At 45.3% G+C, this 20354-nt stretch overlaps 1 protein-coding gene across 2 annotated transcripts; it reads right to left on the reverse strand.

Moving 5' to 3' along the window:
- Positions 1–458: 458 nt before the first annotated feature.
- zdhhc23a (zinc finger DHHC-type palmitoyltransferase 23a) lies at positions 459–19918 on the reverse strand. 2 transcript variants are annotated; one of them, XM_037533140.1, is made up of 6 exons: positions 19604–19918; positions 13100–13132; positions 8685–8887; positions 6065–6706; positions 2039–2206; positions 459–935 (listed from the first exon to the last, which is right to left on the reverse strand). In XM_037533140.1, the coding sequence occupies exons 3-6, from the start codon at positions 8804–8806 to the stop codon at positions 659–661; spliced, it is 1209 nt and encodes a 402-aa protein (XP_037389037.1). In that variant the 5' UTR covers positions 8807–8887; positions 13100–13132; positions 19604–19918; the 3' UTR covers positions 459–658. The 2 variants fall into 2 exon arrangements, with proteins under 2 accessions (XP_037389037.1, XP_037389036.1); XM_037533139.1 differs by lacking the exon at positions 13100–13132.
- Between the last annotated feature and the right edge of the window lie 436 nt (positions 19919–20354).

Below are 20354 nucleotides of genomic sequence, written 5' to 3' on the forward strand. Positions count from 1 at the left end.
GATAGGAACCAGACGTCCTCCTCTAAAAGCTGCTCCCAGTGGTGGTGATAGGAACCAGACGTCCCTCTAAAAGCTCCTACAGAAAGTTCCTACATGAACTGGTTCTGAATTCACTGCCTGATGACTGAGACGCTGTTTTATGAGAGTTTAGAGAACTTCAACTCCATTCATGGTGGAGGGAGACATGCAGGGCGCTGTGCGGCAAAATAGTCCCCAAAGAAAACTCAGTATTCCAGATTTTCCACTGTTTTCCATCATCAACATTCCATATAAACTCAGAAGACTCGTGTAGGTTCTCTGGTGGTTCTGGATGGTAAATAAAGTGTCTATATCTGTGTTGTAGTCATGGTGATGTCTGGTTCCCATCACCACCACTGTGAAGACGTCTGAACCGTTTCACACCAAACCCTCTGAACCTCTGATTACATCTCAGGCATTGAAAAACCAGTGGAATCCCCTTTAAGGTGGAAAACATAGATAGAAACTTTATTAATTATAATAGAAAGTGGCATAAAATGGAAGTAATACCCTGTAGATGTGAGCCGTTGACCTAAAGTGACCCCTGTGTTCATGTTATTCACTGTGAAGTCCCTTTGGAAGTCTTTTGGAAGTGTTGAGTCCATATGGAAGTCGGTCAGTGAGCTGGAGTCTCCGTGGGTCATACCACGTCTGTGAGAGTGAGCGGAGCCTGTGCCCCTTCAGCAGTGTGCATGGTGAGGAAGTGTGTCCAGTTGTGCATGAAGCCGTGTGAAGGTGTGCTGGTTTCCACCAGCAGGCCGCAGAACCGCCTGCGTCCGGTTCCGTTCCGCAGAGCCAGCTGGACCTCACGTTCCGTCACGTTACAGCTGATGTTGATGATCTGCAGGATCAGCAGGTGCAGCAGACCCCCTGTTATTATACAGCTGTACCACACACACGTAAAACACAGAGCCGTGCTGGACACACACACACACACACACACACACACACACAGATCAGAAAGTGTTAAAACCCCAGAGAAAATGATGACACTCTGAGAATAGAGTAACTCCGCCCTAATCATCTGGAGCCGTTTTACAGCCGTCTTTTAGTCGTACGTTTAAATCTGATGGGTCAACATAAGATTCGTATTACAGAAGCTGATCTGATCTTAACTCAGGAATCTTGTCTTATGTTACAGCGTCTTACCTCCAGTTCAGAAATCTTAACCTGCTCGATTAAAGTCCACTATCAACTGTGATGTCTGTTGCCTAGCAACTGACGATCGGCGCACAGCTGAAACGTAAACATGTAATCAAAATAATCGGGTAAATCAGCCACGCCGCTGCCCTTACTGACGTGAAGAAGGCCAAACAAAACTAAAGTGTGATGAACTGTAAGTTTGTGAATACCGTGAGAGCGCCCCCTGCTGTTTATCATGAATGTGTGCATTATATGTGTATATAATGTGTGTGTTTGTGTACCTGTACTGGTTGTAGATCCCTGGGGCAGAACAGTGTGCTATATGGGTGTGTATTGTGTGTATTGGAGTGTGTGTGTGTGTGTGTGTGTATCTGTACTGGTTTTAGGCCCCTGGGGCAGCACAGTGTGTATTATGTCTGTGTGTGTGTGTGTGTGTACCTGTACTGGTTGTAGACCCCTGGGCAGTAGAGTGTGTTATATGGGTGTGTATTGTGTGTGTTGCTGTGTGTGTGTACCTGTACTGGTTGTAGACCCCTTGGCAGTAGAGTGTGTTATATGGGTGTGTATTGTGTGTGTGTGTGTGTGTGTGTGTGTGTGTGGTATGTGTGTGTGTACCTGTACTGGTTGTAGACCCCTTGGCAGTAGAGTGTGTTATATGGGTGTGTATTGTGTGTGTGTGTGTGTGTGTGTGTGTGTGGTATGTGTGTGTGTACCTGTACTGGTTGTAGACCCCTTGGCAGTAGAGTGTGTTATATGGGTGTGTATTGTGTGTGTATGTGTGTGTGTGTGTACCTGTACTGGTTGTAGACCCCTGGGCAGTAGAGTGTGTTATATGGGTGTGTATTGTGTGTGTATGTGTGTGTGTGTGTGTGTGTACCTGTACTGGTTGTAGACCCCTGGGCAGTACAGCAGAGCAGTGAACACACTCTGCCGTGGACACACACTGCGCAGCACCATGCTGATCCCGTACAGTGATGTCAGCAGGAAGAGGAGGAGTGTCAGCAGGAAGTGCCTGTGATTGTCCTGCCCCACACAGCAGTTTATCCTAAAACAGCCGAACACACAGAACCAGTGACTCCGTATAAACGCATTGACTCTGCTTCTACTGCCGGCTTTACACGCTCAAACTGTCAAGCAGCTTCATCAGTCAGAGCCGCTCACAGTGGTGGTGATGGGAACCAGACGTCCCTCTAAAAGCTCCTACAGAAAGTTCCTACATGAACTGGTTCTGAATTCACTGCCTGATGACTGAGACGCTGTTTTATGAGAGTTTAGAGAACTTCAACTCCATTCATGGTGGAGGGAGACATGCAGGGCGCTGTGCGGCAAAATAGTCCCCAAAGAAAACTCAGTATTCCAGATTTTCCACTGTTTTCCATCATCAGCATTCCATATAAGCTCAGAAGACTCGTGTAGGTTCTCTGGTGGTTCTGGGTGGTAAATAAAGTGTCTGTATCTGTGTTGTAGTCATGGCGACGCCTGGTTCCCATCACCACACCAGACGTCCAGTGTAAAGACGTCTGAACCATTTCACACCAAACCCTCTGAATGTCTCTGTTTATGTCTCTAACACGGGATTGTACTCATATTTTGAAAAATCAGGGGAATTTCCCTTTAAGGGAGATTCACTTTACTGCTGGATCTGCATCCAGGGACCACTGGAGTGGTCAGTTGAATGAGTGAAAGAAAGTATGGACAGACAGACAGCAGGCAGACAGATGGCCTACCTTGATAGCTCTGTCACGCTTGTTAGTTCAGCTTTCTGCCACAGACGGACTGAGCAAAGCTTAGTTAAAGCTGTGTGGGGGGCAAACCACATCAGCCCTGTGATTGGTGGGGATACTACCACCCATTTTAAATAACAGCAGATTTTTGGCTAAATCAATCAGTACATTTCGAATACTGAACACTGAAGAGCCACACACAGGATATACTTTGTACACTGTGTTCCCACAACAGCAAAATTAACCTACATAATAGGAAAATACAGTTTTAGGCTCCTGGGCGCTTTAATGCTTGATAGCCTTGCCCATCAAATCTGTAACCAGGCCTCCCTAAAATGAAAATTTGGCTACGCTGTTGGTTGTGAGTATCAGTCTGTAACAGATTGGCCTGGTGTGCGTCTCCAGGCTGAAGACTGAACTCCTGTGGCCTTCACACATGTTTCCCCAAACAAACAGCTCTGGTGACGTCTTCTGGGAATCAGCGTGTATGAGTAACAGACAGGAAAGGGAGAGTTCGCACTGTAAGGCCTTTAAACCAACGTGGAATCTGGGGCCGTTTACAGAAACACAGTGACACGTTAAACATCCAGCAAAGATTTAACAAAAAAGCATCATAGAAATATAATAAAACACGCTGATCAGACCTATCTGAGGACTGTGAGGGTGTGGTCTAATATTCTGCTTATGTTGTTTTATCAGAGCACCCCCTGCTGTTTATCAGAGTCGCCCCCTGCTGTCTATCAGAGTGACCCCCTGCTGTGTATCAGAGCGCCCCCTGCTGTTTATCAGAGTGTCGCCGCTCCCAGTTTCAGTTTCCATTTCCCAAACGCTTTAGGTGAGCACGCTAATGTTCCTCCTAATAAGAATTTTCTGTAATACCACCCCTGGAATGCTTAACTCTCTGGAGTCCTCGAACTCGCCTATGTTGTTATGTCTATCTTTGTCTCTTCATGATGATCCAGCTCTGAAATCCAGTTCAAAGCCTTCCTGAATCCGTAGAGCCGCCCTTTCCCTGCCATCTTATCACGAGATCCTAAGGGACTCACATCTGGAATTATGAGGGGCTGAGATCCACGCCATCTGCCTCTCACCGTGTGGAACTGGTGGATTCGGGAAACAAGTTGGAGTTTAAAGTTGTATAAGGTTGGATGTAGTGATTTACACAAGCAGCTCAAAAAACTGTGTTGAAAAAATGACTGACGTGCCCTGAAAACACTTTGGCACAGATCTTTTTAAAATGGTGACAAATCACTCAATCACAAATCAATGGTGACGAATTTTGGTGGCCGCGGCTCGGACATGTGGTAGTGTGGCCAGAAGCTCACGCTGCTTGACCTTCTATAACATAAAAAGTCTGTGTTAAAATGTGCCCCACGTTCGGTTCCCCACACTAACCTACACTAGTCACCTGAGTGCGGCTTGGCTTTTATCAAGTTTAGCTAAGGCTGGATATACTTTTCATCATTTTTATTATAACTCAAAATTGCCCTTTACAACTAATTTTCTCAACTGGAAGTGACTGATGGAACGGATGATCTGTGGTGTGAGAGGAGAAACGAGTGAATCTTTAGCCCCTTGATTGAACTCTGGAGTGATCAGAGACCCTCTGATATTATCAAACACGTTAACTTAAAATGTTCATGACTTTTCGACGCTGCTGCCATGGTAACGCTGAGTGCGATCTAGGACTGCATACGAATGACTACGTCCACATTTCCAGGCTGAAGTGGCACAAATCTGATTTTCTGCCCTGATGTCACTCGGATCTGATGTTTTCAGGGCTGTGTGGACACAAATCTGACCTGAGCCGTTTTCTTATGTGGTCCTAGATCAGATACGTATCCGATTCGTGGCCTTGTGACCTTTTCGTGGCCTTGTGATCGGAATTCCTGTGCTTTTTTCCCCACTTCACTCAGTGCTACCATGGCAACAGCTCCGACCAGACGTTAAAGGTTGTAAACGGTGGCAAAGCAGCTCGTCTCGCCTTTTCCTCCTCCGTCTGGCTCTAATAATGAAGCTGAGAGCTGATCAGAGTTAATGATCTTCTCAGCGAAGCTCGTTCTGCTCGTTAGTTTGTGCTGATGATGCAGCGATTCAGTCACGTGACGTTACTGAGTAGGAGGAGCTCATGAGGGTCAGTTCAGGAGCCGGTTCATCACATTAATGACCGATTTTAATTACTGACCTAAACGAATGTGAACCATTGCCAAAAGATCAGATTTATGTCCACACAGCCCTGAAAACATCGGATCTGAGTCACATCAGGACAAAAAACTCAGATTTGTGCCACATCAGCTGGAAATGTGAACGCAGCCTCAGTGAGTGATTCAAACTAAGGCGGAGAGGCAGAGGAGCTGAGAGTAAAACACAGGCAGATAAGAGCCGATATCCTGATTATAAAGCACAGATCCAGACATCAAAACACTCTACACTTTCAGCTCAGCTGCCAGTTTGTAGTGAAATATTTCTCCATCTCTCGCTGCGATATTAACCTTTCTCACCTCATATTCATCCCCAGTTTGAGCTTTCACTATACATAAAAGCACAAACAGCCCTGTTTGTGTCGTGCGATCTGAGGAGATCTGGGAGTTTGAGCTCTTAATCGTAGCTGAAAGCCATTATGTGTGATATTTTATACAACAGTCAGTTCCAGCCACACGAGCTGATCTAACTGTGCTGCTATTTCACCAACACTGTATCACTCTGATGGGAGGCGGTTGGTAAGCAACGACCTTGACCGCTGTAGGAGACGCTCAAGCCATTTGATTTGAATGTTTTTACTTCTTACTTTGCGCAAAAACAGAAAACGGACACTTTCAAGATCACATTTGACTGACAGCTGATTTGGTCCGACTCTGAAGATGAGAAATTCCCAAGCGGTCAGTCGGTCTGTGCAGAGCTGGAGAACAAACTGCCGGCTGGGCGGAGCTCGTTACTCTGACGTAGCAACGAGCTGCTCGTTAAGGAGCTCTAATTAGGAGGAAGGAGCTGAACATTAAAACATATTAAAGCCGCGTTCACGGCCAGTTTATTCATTTCTTACTGTATTTATTTACCTGCTGTATTAAAGCAGTAGAGCACTCGAGGAGGGAGTTATTTCACGGTAACACACGACCTCGAGTTCTACTGCTTAAATGTCTCGTTACCATGTCGTCTAGTCTGGGCGCATCACGACCTACCAGACGCAGTGATGGTCCATTCTTAGCACGCATACTCCACAGATCCTGCAGTGACCCGCCCTGGACGGACGCACCAATCGGCAGATGGAACACCACTTCCTCTTGTTTTCCACAGCATGATCGGATTGGCTGACTCCATTGCAGCAGGCGGAGTCCTGATTACAGAGTTTGCTCTGATTGGTGGAGGTAATATTGTTGTGTCTATTGTCTGCTTGGACGTATCCGGGACCCTGTTTGGTGCGAACGAGGGAGATGAGCATCAGTATCATGCCGGTTGTTGCGGTAACTACTTGCTGGTAACTTACGTCCCCCCTAGGCACGATTTCGGTGATGAAAAGGTAGTACATGTAGGCGAGGGAGAAGAGCGCCAGGCTGAGGAAGAACAGCGTTCGCCTCTTCTTGCGGTGCGTCATGTAATAATACCACAGTACGAGTCCCGGCAGGGCCGTCAGGACCACGACTCCCAGCACGCAGTGCAGTGCCGCCACCTGCAGCAGGACTGGAAGTAAAAGCATTGGAGGCAGGATGGACAGTTCAATGCGGACGGATCCCAAAGGGGAGCACTGAAGACCCAAACGCTCCGAGAGAACGGAGAGAAGACGAGAGAGAAAGTCCTCATTCTTTGAATCCCTTTGAATGAGTCTGAGAGAGAGAAAGAAAGTTATCAATAAAAAAGAAATGCATTAAAAAAATCATTAAGGACTGCACTGATACAGCTTCTACAGTTTCATTTAAAAAGCTCTATAATGTTCATATGATCCACACAGTCGCTCTGACAGACTGTAATACACTACAGGAAACGTAGGGGGCGATACGGCTTCTACTGTTTCATTTAAAAAGCTCTATAATGTTCATATGATCCACACAGTCGCTCTGACAGACTGTAATACACTACAGGAAGCGTAGGGGGCGATACGGCTTCTACTGTTTCATTTAAAAAGCTCTATAATGTTCATATGATCCACACAGTCGCTCTGACAGACTGTAATACACTACAGGAAGCGTAGGGGGCGATACGGCTTCTACTGTTTCATTTAAGAAGCTCTATAATGTTCATATGATCCACACAGTCGCTCTGACAGACTGTAATACACTACAGGAAGCGTAGGGGGCGATACGGCTTCTACTGTTTCATTTAAAAAGCTCTATAATGTTCATATGATCCACACAGTCGCTCTGACAGACTGTAATACACTACAGGAAGCGTAGGCGGCGATACGGCTTCTACTGTTTCATTTAAAAAGCTCTATAATGTTCATATGATCCACACAGTCGCTCTGACAGACTGTAATACACTACAGGAAGCGTAGGGGGCGATACGGCTTCTACTGTTTCATTTAAAAAGCTCTATAATGTTCATATGATCCACACAGTCGCTCTGACAGACTGTAATACACTACAGGAAGCGTAGGGGGCGATACAGCTTCTACTGTTTCATTTAAAAAGCTCTATAATGTTCATATGATACACACAGTCGCTCTGACAGACTGTAATACACTACAGGAAGCGTAGGGGGCGATACGGCTTCTACTGTTTCATTTAAAAAGCTCTATAATGTTCATATGATCCACACAGTCGCTCTGACAGACTGTAATACACTACAGGAAGCGCAGGGGGCGATACGGCTTCTACTGTTTCATTTAAAAAGCTCTATAATGTTCATATGATCCACACAGTCGCTCTGACAGACTGTAATACACTACAGGAAGCGTAGGGGGCGATACGGCTTCTACTGTTTCATTTAAAAAGCTCTATAATGTTCATATGATCCACACAGTCGCTCTGACAGACTGTAATACACTACAGGAAGCGTAGGGGGCGATACGGCTTCTACTGTTTCATTTAAAAAGCTCTATAATGTTCATATGATCCACACAGTCGCTCTGACAGACTGTAATACACTACAGGAAGCGTAGGGGGCGATACGGCTTCTACTGTTTCATTTAAAAAGCTCTATAATGTTCATATGATCCACACAGTCGCTCTGACAGACTGTAATACACTACAGGAAGCGTAGGGGGCGATACGGCTTCTACTGTTTCATTTAAAAAGCTCTATAATGTTCATATGATCCACACAGTCGCTCTGACAGACTGTAATACACTACAGGAAGCGTAGGGGGCGATACGGCTTCTACTGTTTCATTTAAAAAGCTCTATAATGTTCATTTGATCCACACAGTCGCTCTGACAGACTGTAATACACTACAGGAAGCGTAGGGGGCGATACGGCTTCTACTGTTTCATTTAAAAAGCTCTATAATGTTCATATGATCCACACAGTCGCTCTGACAGACTGTAATACACTACAGGAAGCGTAGGGGGCGATACGGCTTCTACTGTTTCATTTAAAAAGCTCTATAATGTTCATATGATCCACACAGTCGCTCTGACAGACTGTAATACACTACAGGAAGCGTAGGGGGCGATATGGCTTGTTCCAGTGCACCATCATAAAAGAAATTGCTTGTAAAACAACACTTGTGGTACATAAATATATATAAAAAGACCATCACGCAGACCACACTAGAATAGAATACTGAACAGTTCAAACTGTTACAGAGACTTTATTACAGCAGTAAAGAGCATTGCTGCCACTTCAGTGACCTTGGACCCTTTACCTTTCACAGGCATTGTCCAGTTCCTCACAGTCACAGCAGCAGTACTCCCTCTGTTGGTCGATGTCGCCACAGCAGCAGAACGGATCATCAGGCTCTGGGGGTTTAAAGCGCTCTCGCTTCATTCTGACCGTTCTTGCTAACAGGGGGCGCCACCTGCATGCAGCTCAGTCGGCACAGGTCAGAATAGCTTCATAGTGTTACACCTGTGGGTTAGAGCAGAGACTGTGAAACATATGTGAGTCAAAGGTGTATTTACATCAGTAAGCTCACTGGCCACTTTATTGGAAACACCCACCTTGTGCTTCCACTCTCTGGCGAATTTATTGGAAACACCCACCTTGTGCTTCCACTCACTGGCCACTTTATCAGAAACACTTATAGCTCCACTATATAGCTGTACATTTCCAGATTGCACTCCATCTGTTGCCGCACAGTTTGAGCTGCTGACCACTGATGAAGGACTAGAGGATGCCTAACACAAACTGTGCCTCAGCAGATGGGCTACAATCTCTAACTGCCCACCAATGAGGGAGGGGTTTCTGATAAAGTGGCCAGAAAGTGTTCTAAATACCAGTTAGCACTGAACACATGTTGATGTTAGCATTCTTGAGTCAGAGGAGGTGGCTGTCATATGAGTGCAGCTTCAGCAACATGACACTGCTAACCGTGTTAGTTACTTTATATAGAGAGCACATCCAGCAGTAATGAACCAGATAGGCAAAGCAGCAGAGTCCCTGAATGTCAGTCAGTGTAACTGAGCTCACAGTGCTGTGGGAAAGCGTTAGACCGGACAAGAGGAGATAGAGAGACAGACAGACAGATAGATAGACAGATAGATAGATAGACAGACAGACAGACAGACAGATAGACAGACCGACAGACAGATATAGACACTTTATTTACCATCCAGAACCACCAGAGAACCTACACTGTCAGAAATGAAGCTTCTGTTCAGGAACGTTTCTCGTGCATCAAGTTACAAACAGTGTAAATGTTCCCTCAGAAGTTCTACAGTGGTTCTAAGGTCTGATTGTGGAGCTTAAATCAGGTTCTCCAGGTGAAAAGTTGGTATTTGTTCCTTTTCATAACCGAATGTTTTAAAACAGAGCAGTAGAGTAAAAGCCTGGAGGCGAGGCGGGGCGGGTGTGTGGAGTCAGTCCAGCTTAGAACAGATCATTTCAGTGGATTATGGTTCAGTTATGTTCCCTGACTAAAGGCACTGAGATGGAGCCTCGAGGGTTCCACTCAGGTTCCACTCAGGTTCCACTCAGGTGAATTTTGTGTATAATAACGCAGTTTTATATGCTGGGGGCTACTTTCCTTTACAGTGCCCTCCGCCAAGAATGGACTAAAATAAATGGACTAAAATAAATTTTAAGACAAAAATATCTTAAAATGATGTCGTGCGTTTTATGTTATAACTATAAATCTAATGATGATGTTTGTCTTTTAAAAAAAATTATATTTAATTTCTACATGATCGTTTTCAGTCTCTCTTTATACCTCAGAAGTAAACTGATATATGAAAATGAGCTCTGTCTTGATTGGCTGCCCTGTATTGTACTGTATTGAGCTAAACCGCTGTAGCTGAACGGTGGAGCTAAACCGCGTAGCTGAACGGTGGAGCTAAACCGCTGTAGCTGAATGGTGGAGCTAAACCGCGTAGCTGAACGGTGGAGCTAAACCGCTGTAGCTGAATGGGTGGAGCTAAACCGCTGTAGCTGAATGGTGGAGCTAAACCGCTGTAGCTGAACGGTGGAGCTAAACCGCTGTAGCTGAATGGGTGGAGCTAAACCGCTGTAGCTGAATGGGTGGAGCTAAACCGCTGTAGCTGAACGGTGGAGCTAAACCGCTGTAGCTGAACGGTGGAGCTAAACCGCTGTAGCTGAATGGGTGGAGCTAAACCGCTGTAGCTGAATGGGTGGAGCTAAACCGCTGTAGCTGAACGGTGGAGCTAAACCGCTGTAGCTGAACGGTGGAGCTAAACCGCTGTAGCTGAACGGTGGAGCTAAACCGCTGTAGCTGAACGGTGGGGCTAAACCGCTGTAGCTGAACGGTGGGGCTAAACCGCTGTAGCTGAACGGTGGAGCTAAACCGCTGTAGCTGAATGGGTGGAGCTAAACCGCTGTAGCTGAACGGTGGAGCTAAACCGCTGTAGCTGAACGGTGGAGCTAAACCGCTGTAGCTGAATGGGTGGAGCTAAACCGCTGTAGCTGAACGGTGGAGCTAAACCGCTGTAGCTGATCGGTGGAGCTAAACCGCTGTAGCTGAATGGGTGGAGCTAAACCGCTGTAGCTGAATGGGTGGAGCTAAACCGCTGTAGCTGAACGGTGGAGCTAAACCGCTGTAGCTGAACGGTGGAGCTAAACCGCTGTAGCTGAATGGGTGGAGCTAAACCGCTGTAGCTGAACGGTGGAGCTAAACTGCTGTAGCTGAACGGTGGAGCTAAACCGCTGTAGCTGAATGGGTGGAGCTAAACCGCTGTAGCTGAACGGTGGAGCTAAACCGCTGTAGCTGAACGGTGGAGCTAAACCGCTGTAGCTGAACGGTGGGGCTAAACCGCTGTAGCTGAACGGTGGGGCTAAACCGCTGTAGCTGAATGGGTGGGGCTAAACCGCTGTAGCTGAACGGTGGAGCTAAACCGCTGTAGCTGAATGGGTGGAGCTAAACCGCTGTAGCTGAACGGTGGAGCTAAACCGCTGTAGCTGAACGGTGGAGCTAAACCGCTGTAGCTGAATGGGTGGAGCTAAACCGCTGTAGCTGAATGGGTGGAGCTAAACCGCTGTAGCTGAACGGTGGAGCTAAACCGCTGTAGCTGAATGGGTGGGGCTAAACCGCTGTAGCTGAACGGTGGAGCTAAACCGCTGTAGCTGAATGGGTGGAGCTAAACCGCTGTAGCTGAACGGTGGAGCTAAACCGCTGTAGCTGAATGGGTGGAGCCAAACCGCTGTAGCTGAACGGTGGGGCTAAACCGCTGTAGCTGAATGGTGGAGCTAAACCGCTGTAGCTGAACGGTGGGGCTAAACCGCTGTAGCTGAACGGTGGAGCTAAACCGCTGTAGCTTCTGTACCGATTAGCCAACTACAGGCATGTGAGAAACCTCTATCTCTCTTTTTCTCTTTATCTCTCCCTTTTCTTTCTCTCTCTCTTTCTCTTTTTCTATCTGCCTCTCTCTCTCTCTCTGTCTCTCTCTGTCTCTCTCTCTCCCACTTTCTCTCTCTCTCTCTCCCACTTTCTTTCTCTCTCTCTCTTTTTCTATCTGCCTCTTTCTCTCTCTCTGTCTCTCTCCCTCTTTCTCTCTCTCTCTCTCTCCCTCTTTCTTTCTCTCTCTCTCTTTTTCTATCTCCCTCTCTCTCTCTCTCTCTCTCTCTCTCTCTCTCTCTCCCTCTCTCTCTCTTTTTCTATCTGCCTCTTTCTCTCTCTCTGTCTCTCTCCCTCTTTCTCTCTCTCTCTCTCCCTCTTTCTTCCTCTCTCTCTCTATCTGCCTCTTTCTCTCTCTCTCTGTCTCTCTCCCTCTTTCTCTCTCTCTCTCTCTCTCCCTCGTTCTTTCTCTCTCTCTCTCTCTTTCTCTTTATCTCTCCCTTTTCTTTCTCTCTCTCTCTCTCTTTCTCTCTCTCTCTCTCTCTCTCTCTCTTTCTGTTTCACTCTCTCTCTTTCTTTCTCTCTCTCTCTCTGTCCCTCTCTGTCTGTCTGTCTCTCTCTCTCTCTCTCTCTTTCTCTCTCTCTACTCTCTCTCTCTTTCTCTCTCTCTTTCTGTTTCACTCTCTCTCTTTCTCTCTCTCTCTCTCTCTGGAATCAGGGCCATCACGTCCTCCAGCAGAGCTCCAAACCAAATCAGGCCAACCTGAAGACCCGTTCCCTGGGAGAGATCTCCATCACCACGCAGCATAATGAGTGACATTGACTAATTCACAGAGGGCGTGTTCTAAATTACACTGGCTCCCTAGAGTGCACACTGTAATGAGCCCTTACATGAAACCAGCCTGTGTGGGAAAACGGCTGCACTGAACTGAGTCGTCTGAAATGTTGTGCATTGTGCTGCTGGAGTTTTTAAACACCTCAGTGTTGCTGCTGGACTGAGAACAGTCCATCAATCAAAAACATCCAGCCAACAGCGTCCTGTGGGCAGCGTCCTGTGGGCAGCGTCCTGTGGGCAGCGTCCTGTGGGCACTGATGAAGGACTAGAGGATGAACAACACAAACTGTGCAGCAGCAGATGAGCTGCCGTCTCTGACTTTACACCTACAAGGTGGACCGACAAGGTAGGAGTGTCTAATAGAGTGGACAGTGAGTGGACGCAGTGTTTAAAAACTCCAGCAGCACTGCTGTGTCTGATCCACTCGCACCAGCACATCACACAACCACTACATCAGTGTCACTGCAGTGCTGAGTATGATCCACCACCCAAACAGTACCTGCTCTGTGAGGGTCCATGGGGGTCCTGACCACTGAAGAACAGGGTAACAGAGTATCAGAGAAACAGATGGACTACAGTCTGTAACTGTAGAACTACAGATTATATCACATATACTTTTAAAGATGGTTCTAAAAGGTTTCCTTTAAAACCCTTTTAAAGGGTACAAACCGTAGTTCTGTATAGAACCATGAACACACAAAGAACACTGGAGCGCTTAAACAGTTCTCTGCAGGGTGAAATGGTTCTTCAGACTGATGGAGCATGTGTTGTAGGACCTTTGTGAAAAGGGGTCCATATAGCACCAAAAAGGGGTTCTTCTGTTGAATACAATGTTAAGATTAACAACAGCTGACCCAATTTTGGTTCTAGATAGAGCCATATACAACACATTCTCCATCAGTCTGCAGAGACATTTCACCATGCAGAGAACTGTTGAAGCATGCCAATGTTCTTTGAGTGTTCATGGTTCTACATAGAATCACATATAGAACCCTTGAAGCTTTACAGTCTCTTTAACTCTGAGCTTCAGTAAAACTCTCCGTCTCTTTAACTCTGAGCTTCAGTAAAACTCTCCTCCCCTTTAACTCTGAGCTTCAGTAAAACTCTCCTCCTCTTTAACTCTGAGCTTCAGTCAAACTCTCCTCCTCTTTAACTCTGAGCTTCAGTCAAACTCTCCTCCTCTTTAACTCTGAGCTTCAGTAAAACTCTCCTCCTCTTTAACTCTGAGCTTCAGTAAAACTCTCCTCCTCTTTAACTCTGAGCTTCAGTAAAACTCTCCTCCTCTTTAACTCTGAGCTTCAGTAAAACTCTCCTCCTCTTTAACTCTGAGCTTCAGTAAAACTCTCCTCCTCTTTAACTCTGAGCTTCAGTAAAACTCTCCTCCTCTTTAACTCTGAGCTTCAGTAAAACTCTCCTCCTCTTTAACTCTGAGCTTCAGTAAAACTCTCCGCCTCTTTAACTCTGAGCTTCAGTAAAACTCTCCTCCTCTTTAACTCTGAGCTTCAGTAAAACTCTCCGTCTCTTTAACTCTGAGCTTCAGTAAAACTCTCCTCCCCTTTAACTCTGAGCTTCAGTAAAACTCTCCGTCTCTTTAACTCTGAGCTTCAGTAAAACTCTCCTCCTCTTTAACTCTGAGCTTCAGTAAAACTCTCCTCCTCTTTAACTCTGAGCTTCAGTCAAACTCTCCTCCTCTTTAACTCTGAGCTTCAGTAAAACTCTCCTCCTCTTTAACTCTGAGCTTCAGTAAAACTCCTCCTCTTTAACTCTGAGCTTCAGTAAAACTCTCCTCCTCTTTAACTCTGAGCTTCAGTAAAACTCTCCTCCTCTTTAACTCTGAGCTTCAGTAAAACTCTCCTCCTCTTTAACTCTGAGCTTCAGTAAAACTCTCCTCCTCTTTAACTCTGAGCTTCAGTAAAACTCTCCTCCTCTTTAACTCTGAGCTTCAGGAAAACTCTCCTCCTCTTTAACTCTGAGCTTCAGTCAAACTCTCCTCCTCTTTAACTCTGAGCTTCAGTAAAACTCTCCTCCTCTTTAACTCTGAGCTTCAGTCAAACTCTCCTCCTCTTTAACTCTGAGCTTCAGTAAAACTCTCCTCCTCTTTAACTCTGAGCTTCAGTCAAACTCTCCTCCTCTTTAACTCTGAGCTTCAGTAAAACTCTCCTCCTCTTTAACTCTGAGCTTCAGTCAAACTCTCCTCCTCTTTAACTCTGAGCTTCAGTCAAACTCTCCTCCTCTTTAACTCTGAGCTTCAGTAAAACTCTCCTCCTCTTTAACTCTGAGCTTCAGTAAAACTCTCCTCCTCTTTAACTCTGAGCTTCAGTCAAACTCTCCTCCTCTTTAACTCTGAGCTTCAGTAAAACTCTCCTCCTCTTTAACTCTGAGCTTCAGTAAAACTCTCCTCCTCTTTAACTCTGAGCTTCAGTCAAACTCTCCTCCTCTTTAACTCTGAGCTTCAGTCAAACTCTCCTCCTCTTTAACTCTGAGCTTCAGTCAAACTCTCCTCCTCTTTAACTCTGAGCTTCAGTCAAACTCTCCTCCTCTTTAACTCTGAGCTTCAGTAAAACTCTCCGCCTCTTTAACTCTGAGCTTCAGTAAAACTCTCCTCCTCTTTAACTCTGAGCTTCAGTAAAACTCTCCTCCTCTTTAACTTTGAGCTTCAGTAAAACTCTCCTCCTCTTTAACTCTGAGCTTCAGTAAAACTCTCCGTCTCTTTAACTCTGAGCTTCAGTTAAACTCTCCTCCTCTTTAACTCTGAGCTTCAGTAAAACTCTCCGTCTCTTTAACTCTGAGCTTCAGTAAAACTCTCCTCCTCTTTAACTCTGAGCTTCAGTCAAACTCTCCTCCTCTTTAACTCTGAGCTTCAGTAAAACTCTCCTCCTCTTTAACTCTGAGCTTCAGTAAAACTCTCCTCCTCTTTAACTCTGAGCTTCAGTCAAACTCTCCTCCTCTTTAACTCTGAGCTTCAGTAAAACTCTCCTCCTCTTTAACTCTGAGCTTCAGTCAAACTCTCCTCCTCTTTAACTCTGAGCTTCAGTAAAACTCTCCTCCTCTTTAACTCTGAGCTTCAGTCAAACTCTCCTCCTCTTTAACTCTGAGCTTCAGTCAAACTCTCCTCCTCTTTAACTCTGAGCTTCAGTAAAACTCTCCTCCTCTTTAACTCTGAGCTTCAGTCAAACTCTCCTCCTCTTTAACTCTGAGCTTCAGTCAAACTCTCCTCCTCTTTAACTCTGAGCTTCAGTAAAACTCTCCTCCTCTTTAACTCTGAGCTTCAGTAAAACTCTCCGTCTCTTTAACTCTGAGCTTCAGTAAAACTCTCCTCCTCTTTAACTCTGAGCTTCAGTAAAACTCTCCGTCTCTTTAACTCTGCGCTTCAGTAAAACTCTCCTCCTCTTTAACTCTGAGCTGCAGTAAAACTCTCCTCCTCTTTAACTCTGAGCTTCAGTAAAACTCTCCGTCTCTTTAACTCTGAGCTTCAGTAAAACTCTCCGTCTCTTTAACTCTGAGCTTCAGTCAAACTCTCCTCCTCTTTAACTCTGAGCTTCAGTAAAACTCTCCTCCTCTTTAACTCTGAGCTTCAGTAAAACTCTCCTCCTCTTTAACTCTGAGCTTCAGTAAAACTCTCCTCCTCTTTAACTCTGAGCTTCAGTAAAACTCTCCTCCTCTTTAACTCTGAGCTTCAGTAAAACTCTCCGCCTCTTTAACTCTGAGCTTCAGTAAAACTCTCCTCCTCTTTAACTCTGAGCTTCAGTAAAACTCTCCTCCTCTTTAACTCTGAGCTTCAGTCAAACTCTCCTCCTCTTTAACTCTGAGCTTCAGTAAAACTCTCCTCCTCTTTAACTCTGAGCTTCAGTAAAACTCTCCTCCTCTTTAACTGTGAGCTTCAGTAAAACTCTCCTCCTCTTTAACTCTGAGCTTCAGTAAAACTCTCCTCCTCTTTAACTCTGAGCTTCAGTAAAACTCTCCTCCTCTTTAACTCTGAGCTTCAGTCAAACTCTCCTCCTCTTTAACTCTGAGCTTCAGTAAAACTCTCCTCCTCTTTAACTCTGAGCTTCAGTAAAACTCTCCTCCTCTTTAACTCTGAGCTTCAGTAAAACTCTCCTCCTCTTTAACTCTGAGCTTCAGTAAAACTCTCCTCCTCTTTAACGCTGAGCTTCAGTAAAACTCTCCTCCTCTTTAACTCTGAGCTTCAGTAAAACTCTCCTCCTCTTTAACTCTGAGCTTCAGTCAAACTCTCCTCCTCTTTAACTCTGAGCTTCAGTAAAACTCTCCTCCTCTTTAACTCTGAGCTTCAGTAAAACTCTCCTCCTCTTTAACTCTGAGCTTCAGTAAAACTCTCCTCCTCTTTAACTCTGAGCTTCAGTCAAACTCTCCTCCTCTTTAACTCTGAGCTTCAGTAAAACTCTCCTCCTCTTTAACTCTGAGCTTCAGTAAAACTCTCCTCCTCTTTAACTCTGAGCTTCAGTCAAACTCTCCTCCTCTTTAACTCTGAGCTTCAGTAAAACTCTCCTCCTCTTTAACTCTGAGCTTCAGTAAAACTCTCCTCCTCTTTAACTCTGAGCTTCAGTAAAACTCTCCTCCTCTTTAACTCTGAGCTTCAGTAAAACTCTCCTCCTCTTTAACGCTGAGCTTCAGTAAAACTCTCCTCCTCTTTAACTCTGAGCTTCAGTAAAACTCTCCTCCTCTTTAACTCTGAGCTGCAGTAAAACTCTCCTCCTCTTTAACTCTGAGCTTCAGTAAAACTCTCCTCCTCTTTAACTCTGAGCTTCAGTCAAACTCTCCTCCTCTTTAACTCTGAGCTTCAGTCAAACTCTCCTCCTCTTTAACTCTGAGCTTCAGTAAAACTCTCCGTCTCTTTAACTCTGAGCTTCAGTAAAACTCTCCTCCTCTTTAACTCTGAGCTTCAGTCAAACTCTCCTCCTCTTTAACTCTGAGCTTCAGTCAAACTCTCCTCCTCTTTAACTCTGAGCTTCAGTCAAACTCTCCTCCTCTTTAACTCTGAGCTTCAGTCAAACTCTCCGCCTCTTTAACTCTGAGCTTCAGTAAAACTCTCCTCCTCTTTAACTCTGAGCTTCAGTAAAACTCTCCGTCTCTTTAACTCTGAGCTTCAGTAAAACTCTCCTCCTCTTTAACTCTGAGCTTCAGTAAAACTCTCCTCCTCTTTAACTCTGAGCTTCAGTAAAACTCTCCTCCTCTTTAACTCTGAGCTTCAGTAAAACTCTCCTCCTCTTTAACTCTGAGCTTCAGTAAAACTCTCCTCCTCTTTAACTCTGAGCTTCAGTAAAACTCTCCGCCTCTTTAACTCTGAGCTTCAGTAAAACTCTCCTCCTCTTTAACTCTGAGCTTCAGTAAAACTCTCCGTCTCTTTAACTCTGAGCTTCAGTAAAACTCTCCTCCTCTTTAACTCTGAGCTTCAGTAAAACTCTCCGTCTCTTTAACTCTGAGCTTCAGTAAAACTCTCCTCCTCTTTAACTCTGAGCTTCAGTAAAACTCTCCTCCTCTTTAACTCTGAGCTTCAGTAAAACTCTCCGTCTCTTTAACTCTGAGCTTCAGTAAAACTCTCCTCCTCTTTAACTCTGAGCTTCAGTCAAACTCTCCTCCTCTTTAACTCTGAGCTTCAGTAAAACTCTCCTCCTCTTTAACTCTGAGCTTCAGTAAAACTCTCCTCCTCTTTAACTCTGAGCTTCGGTAAAACTCTCCTCCTCTTTAACTCTGAGCTTCAGTAAAACTCTCCTCCTCTTTAACTCTGAGCTTCAGTAAAACTCTCCTCCTCTTTAACTCTGAGCTTCAGTAAAACTCTCCTCCTCTTTAACTCTGAGCTTCAGTAAAACTCTCCTCCTCTTTAACTCTGAGCTTCAGTCAAACTCTCCTCCTCTTTAACTCTGAGCTTCAGTAAAACTCTCCTCCTTTTTAACTCTGAGCTTCAGTAAAACTCTCCTCCTCTTTAACTCTGAGCTTCAGTAAAACTCTCCTCCTCTTTAACTCTGAGCTTCAGTAAAACTCTCCGTCTCTTTAACTCTGAGCTTCAGTAAAACTCTCCTCCTCTTTAACTCTGAGCTTCAGTAAAACTCTCCTCCTCTTTAACTCTGAGCTTCAGTCAAACTCTCCTCCTCTTTAACTCTGAGCTTCAGTAAAACTCTCCTCCTCTTTAACTCTGAGCTGCAGTCAAACTCTCCTCCTCTTTAACTCTGAGCTGCAGTCAAACTCCTCCTCTTTAACTCTGAGCTTCAGTCAAACTCTCCTCCTCTTTAACTCTGAGCTTCAGTAAAACTCTCCTCCTCTTTAACTCTGAGCTTCAGTAAAACTCTCCTCCTCTTTAACTCTGAGCTTCAGTAAAACTCTCCTCCTCTTTAACTCTGAGCTTCAGTAAAACTCTCCTCCTCTTTAACTCTGAGCGTCAGTAAAACTCTCCTCCTCTTTAACTCTGAGCTTCAGTAAAACTCTCCGTCTCTTTAACTCTGAGCTTCAGTAAAACTCTCCTCCTCTTTAACTCTGAGCTTCAGTAAAACTCTCCTCCTCTTTAACTCTGAGCTTCAGTCAAACTCTCCGTCTCTTTAACTCTGAGCTTCAGTAAAACTCTCCGTCTCTTTAATGCGTGGAGGGAAAAAATAAGTCATAAAACGTGGCCTGTGCAAAAGTTGTGGCACATTTTACATTTTGATAATAATTATCTTTATTATTATTAATTCACATTAAACTTAGAAATTGAACAAAACGTAATTTGACTTGAGGAGTGTTCAGTCTTTTGCCCATGACTGTACAGGCTGAGTATATAGAGCGAGCTGTCTACACAAAGAATATTTTAAAGGGAAATTTCACACGTCTTTCAAAATTTAATCTGAATAATTAAGTGTTTAAGTTTAAACCCAGCGGTTCAGAGCAGGTCGGTGTGAAACTCTCTGTTCTAGATAAATTTACCCAGTCAGAACTGATGCGTCTGTTTTTTCTTTGTAGAATTGTGCAGAACGCAGCGTTAAGAGGAGCTTTCAGTTTAAGGTTCTCCTACCTGTGGTGCAAAGGTTCCTCCGGTTCTCAGGCTGTTTGTGGCTGTTGATGCTGCTGTAGTGAAGTCCCGCTGAATGCTCTGTAACGGATGAGCAGGTGAACAGGGCTGTACAGGTGAACAGGTGCGTCTCTTCTCCTCAGATAATCCCGATTGTGTTTATTACTGTTTATATTCCAACAACGTTTAATTAGGAAGGAAAGACGGTTAAACTGGACGCTGCTACAAGAGGCTGAGAGAATACTCTCTCTACGCTCTCTCTCTCTTCCCTCCTTCTCTCTACGCTCTCTCTCTCTTCCCTCCTTCTCTCTACTCCTCTCTTCCCCTCCCTTCTCTCTCTGCTCACTCCCTTCTCTCTCTCTCTCTCTCCCCCCCTCTCCCTCTCTACTCCTCTTTTTCTCTCTATGCTCTCTCTTCCCTCCCTTCTCTCTACTCCTCTTTCTCTTCCCCCCCCTCTTCTCTCGCTCTCTCTCTACTCCGTTCCCCTCCCTGATTTCTCTCTTCCCTCCCTCCCTCCCCCCCCTCTCTCTCTCTCTCTGTCTCTCTCTCTCTCTCTCCCCCTCTCTCTCTCTCTGTCTCTCTCTCTCTCTCTCCCTCTCTCTCTCTCTCTCTCTCTCTCTGTCTCTCTCTCTCTCTCTCTCTCTCTCTCTCTCCCTCTCTCTTGTTGTTGTCTATGTCGGTCGTCCCTCAGGGTTCTAGTGTAAGGCGCTAAGGCTGTTCAGGTGTCTGTGAGCTCTGCGATGCTACAACCACC

Source organism: Pygocentrus nattereri, chromosome 23, assembly GCF_015220715.1.
Source record: "Pygocentrus nattereri isolate fPygNat1 chromosome 23, fPygNat1.pri, whole genome shotgun sequence".
In the NCBI taxonomy this organism is placed as follows: domain Eukaryota; kingdom Metazoa; phylum Chordata; class Actinopteri; order Characiformes; family Serrasalmidae; genus Pygocentrus; species Pygocentrus nattereri.

Excerpts from the sequence above, each read along its gene's own strand:
- zdhhc23a (XM_037533139.1), bottom strand. The coding sequence starts at position 8,806 with ATGAAGCGAGAGCGCTTTAAACCCCCAGAGCCTGATGATCCGTTCTGC. Across the intron at positions 2,207-6,064 it reads ATGGACCATCACTGCGTCTG|GATAAACTGCTGTGTGGGGC; the intron begins GTAGGTCGTGAT and ends CGGCTGTTTTAG. Across the intron at positions 936-2,038 it reads GGGGTCTACAACCAGTACAG|CACGGCTCTGTGTTTTACGT; the intron begins GTACACACACAC and ends GTGTGTGTCCAG.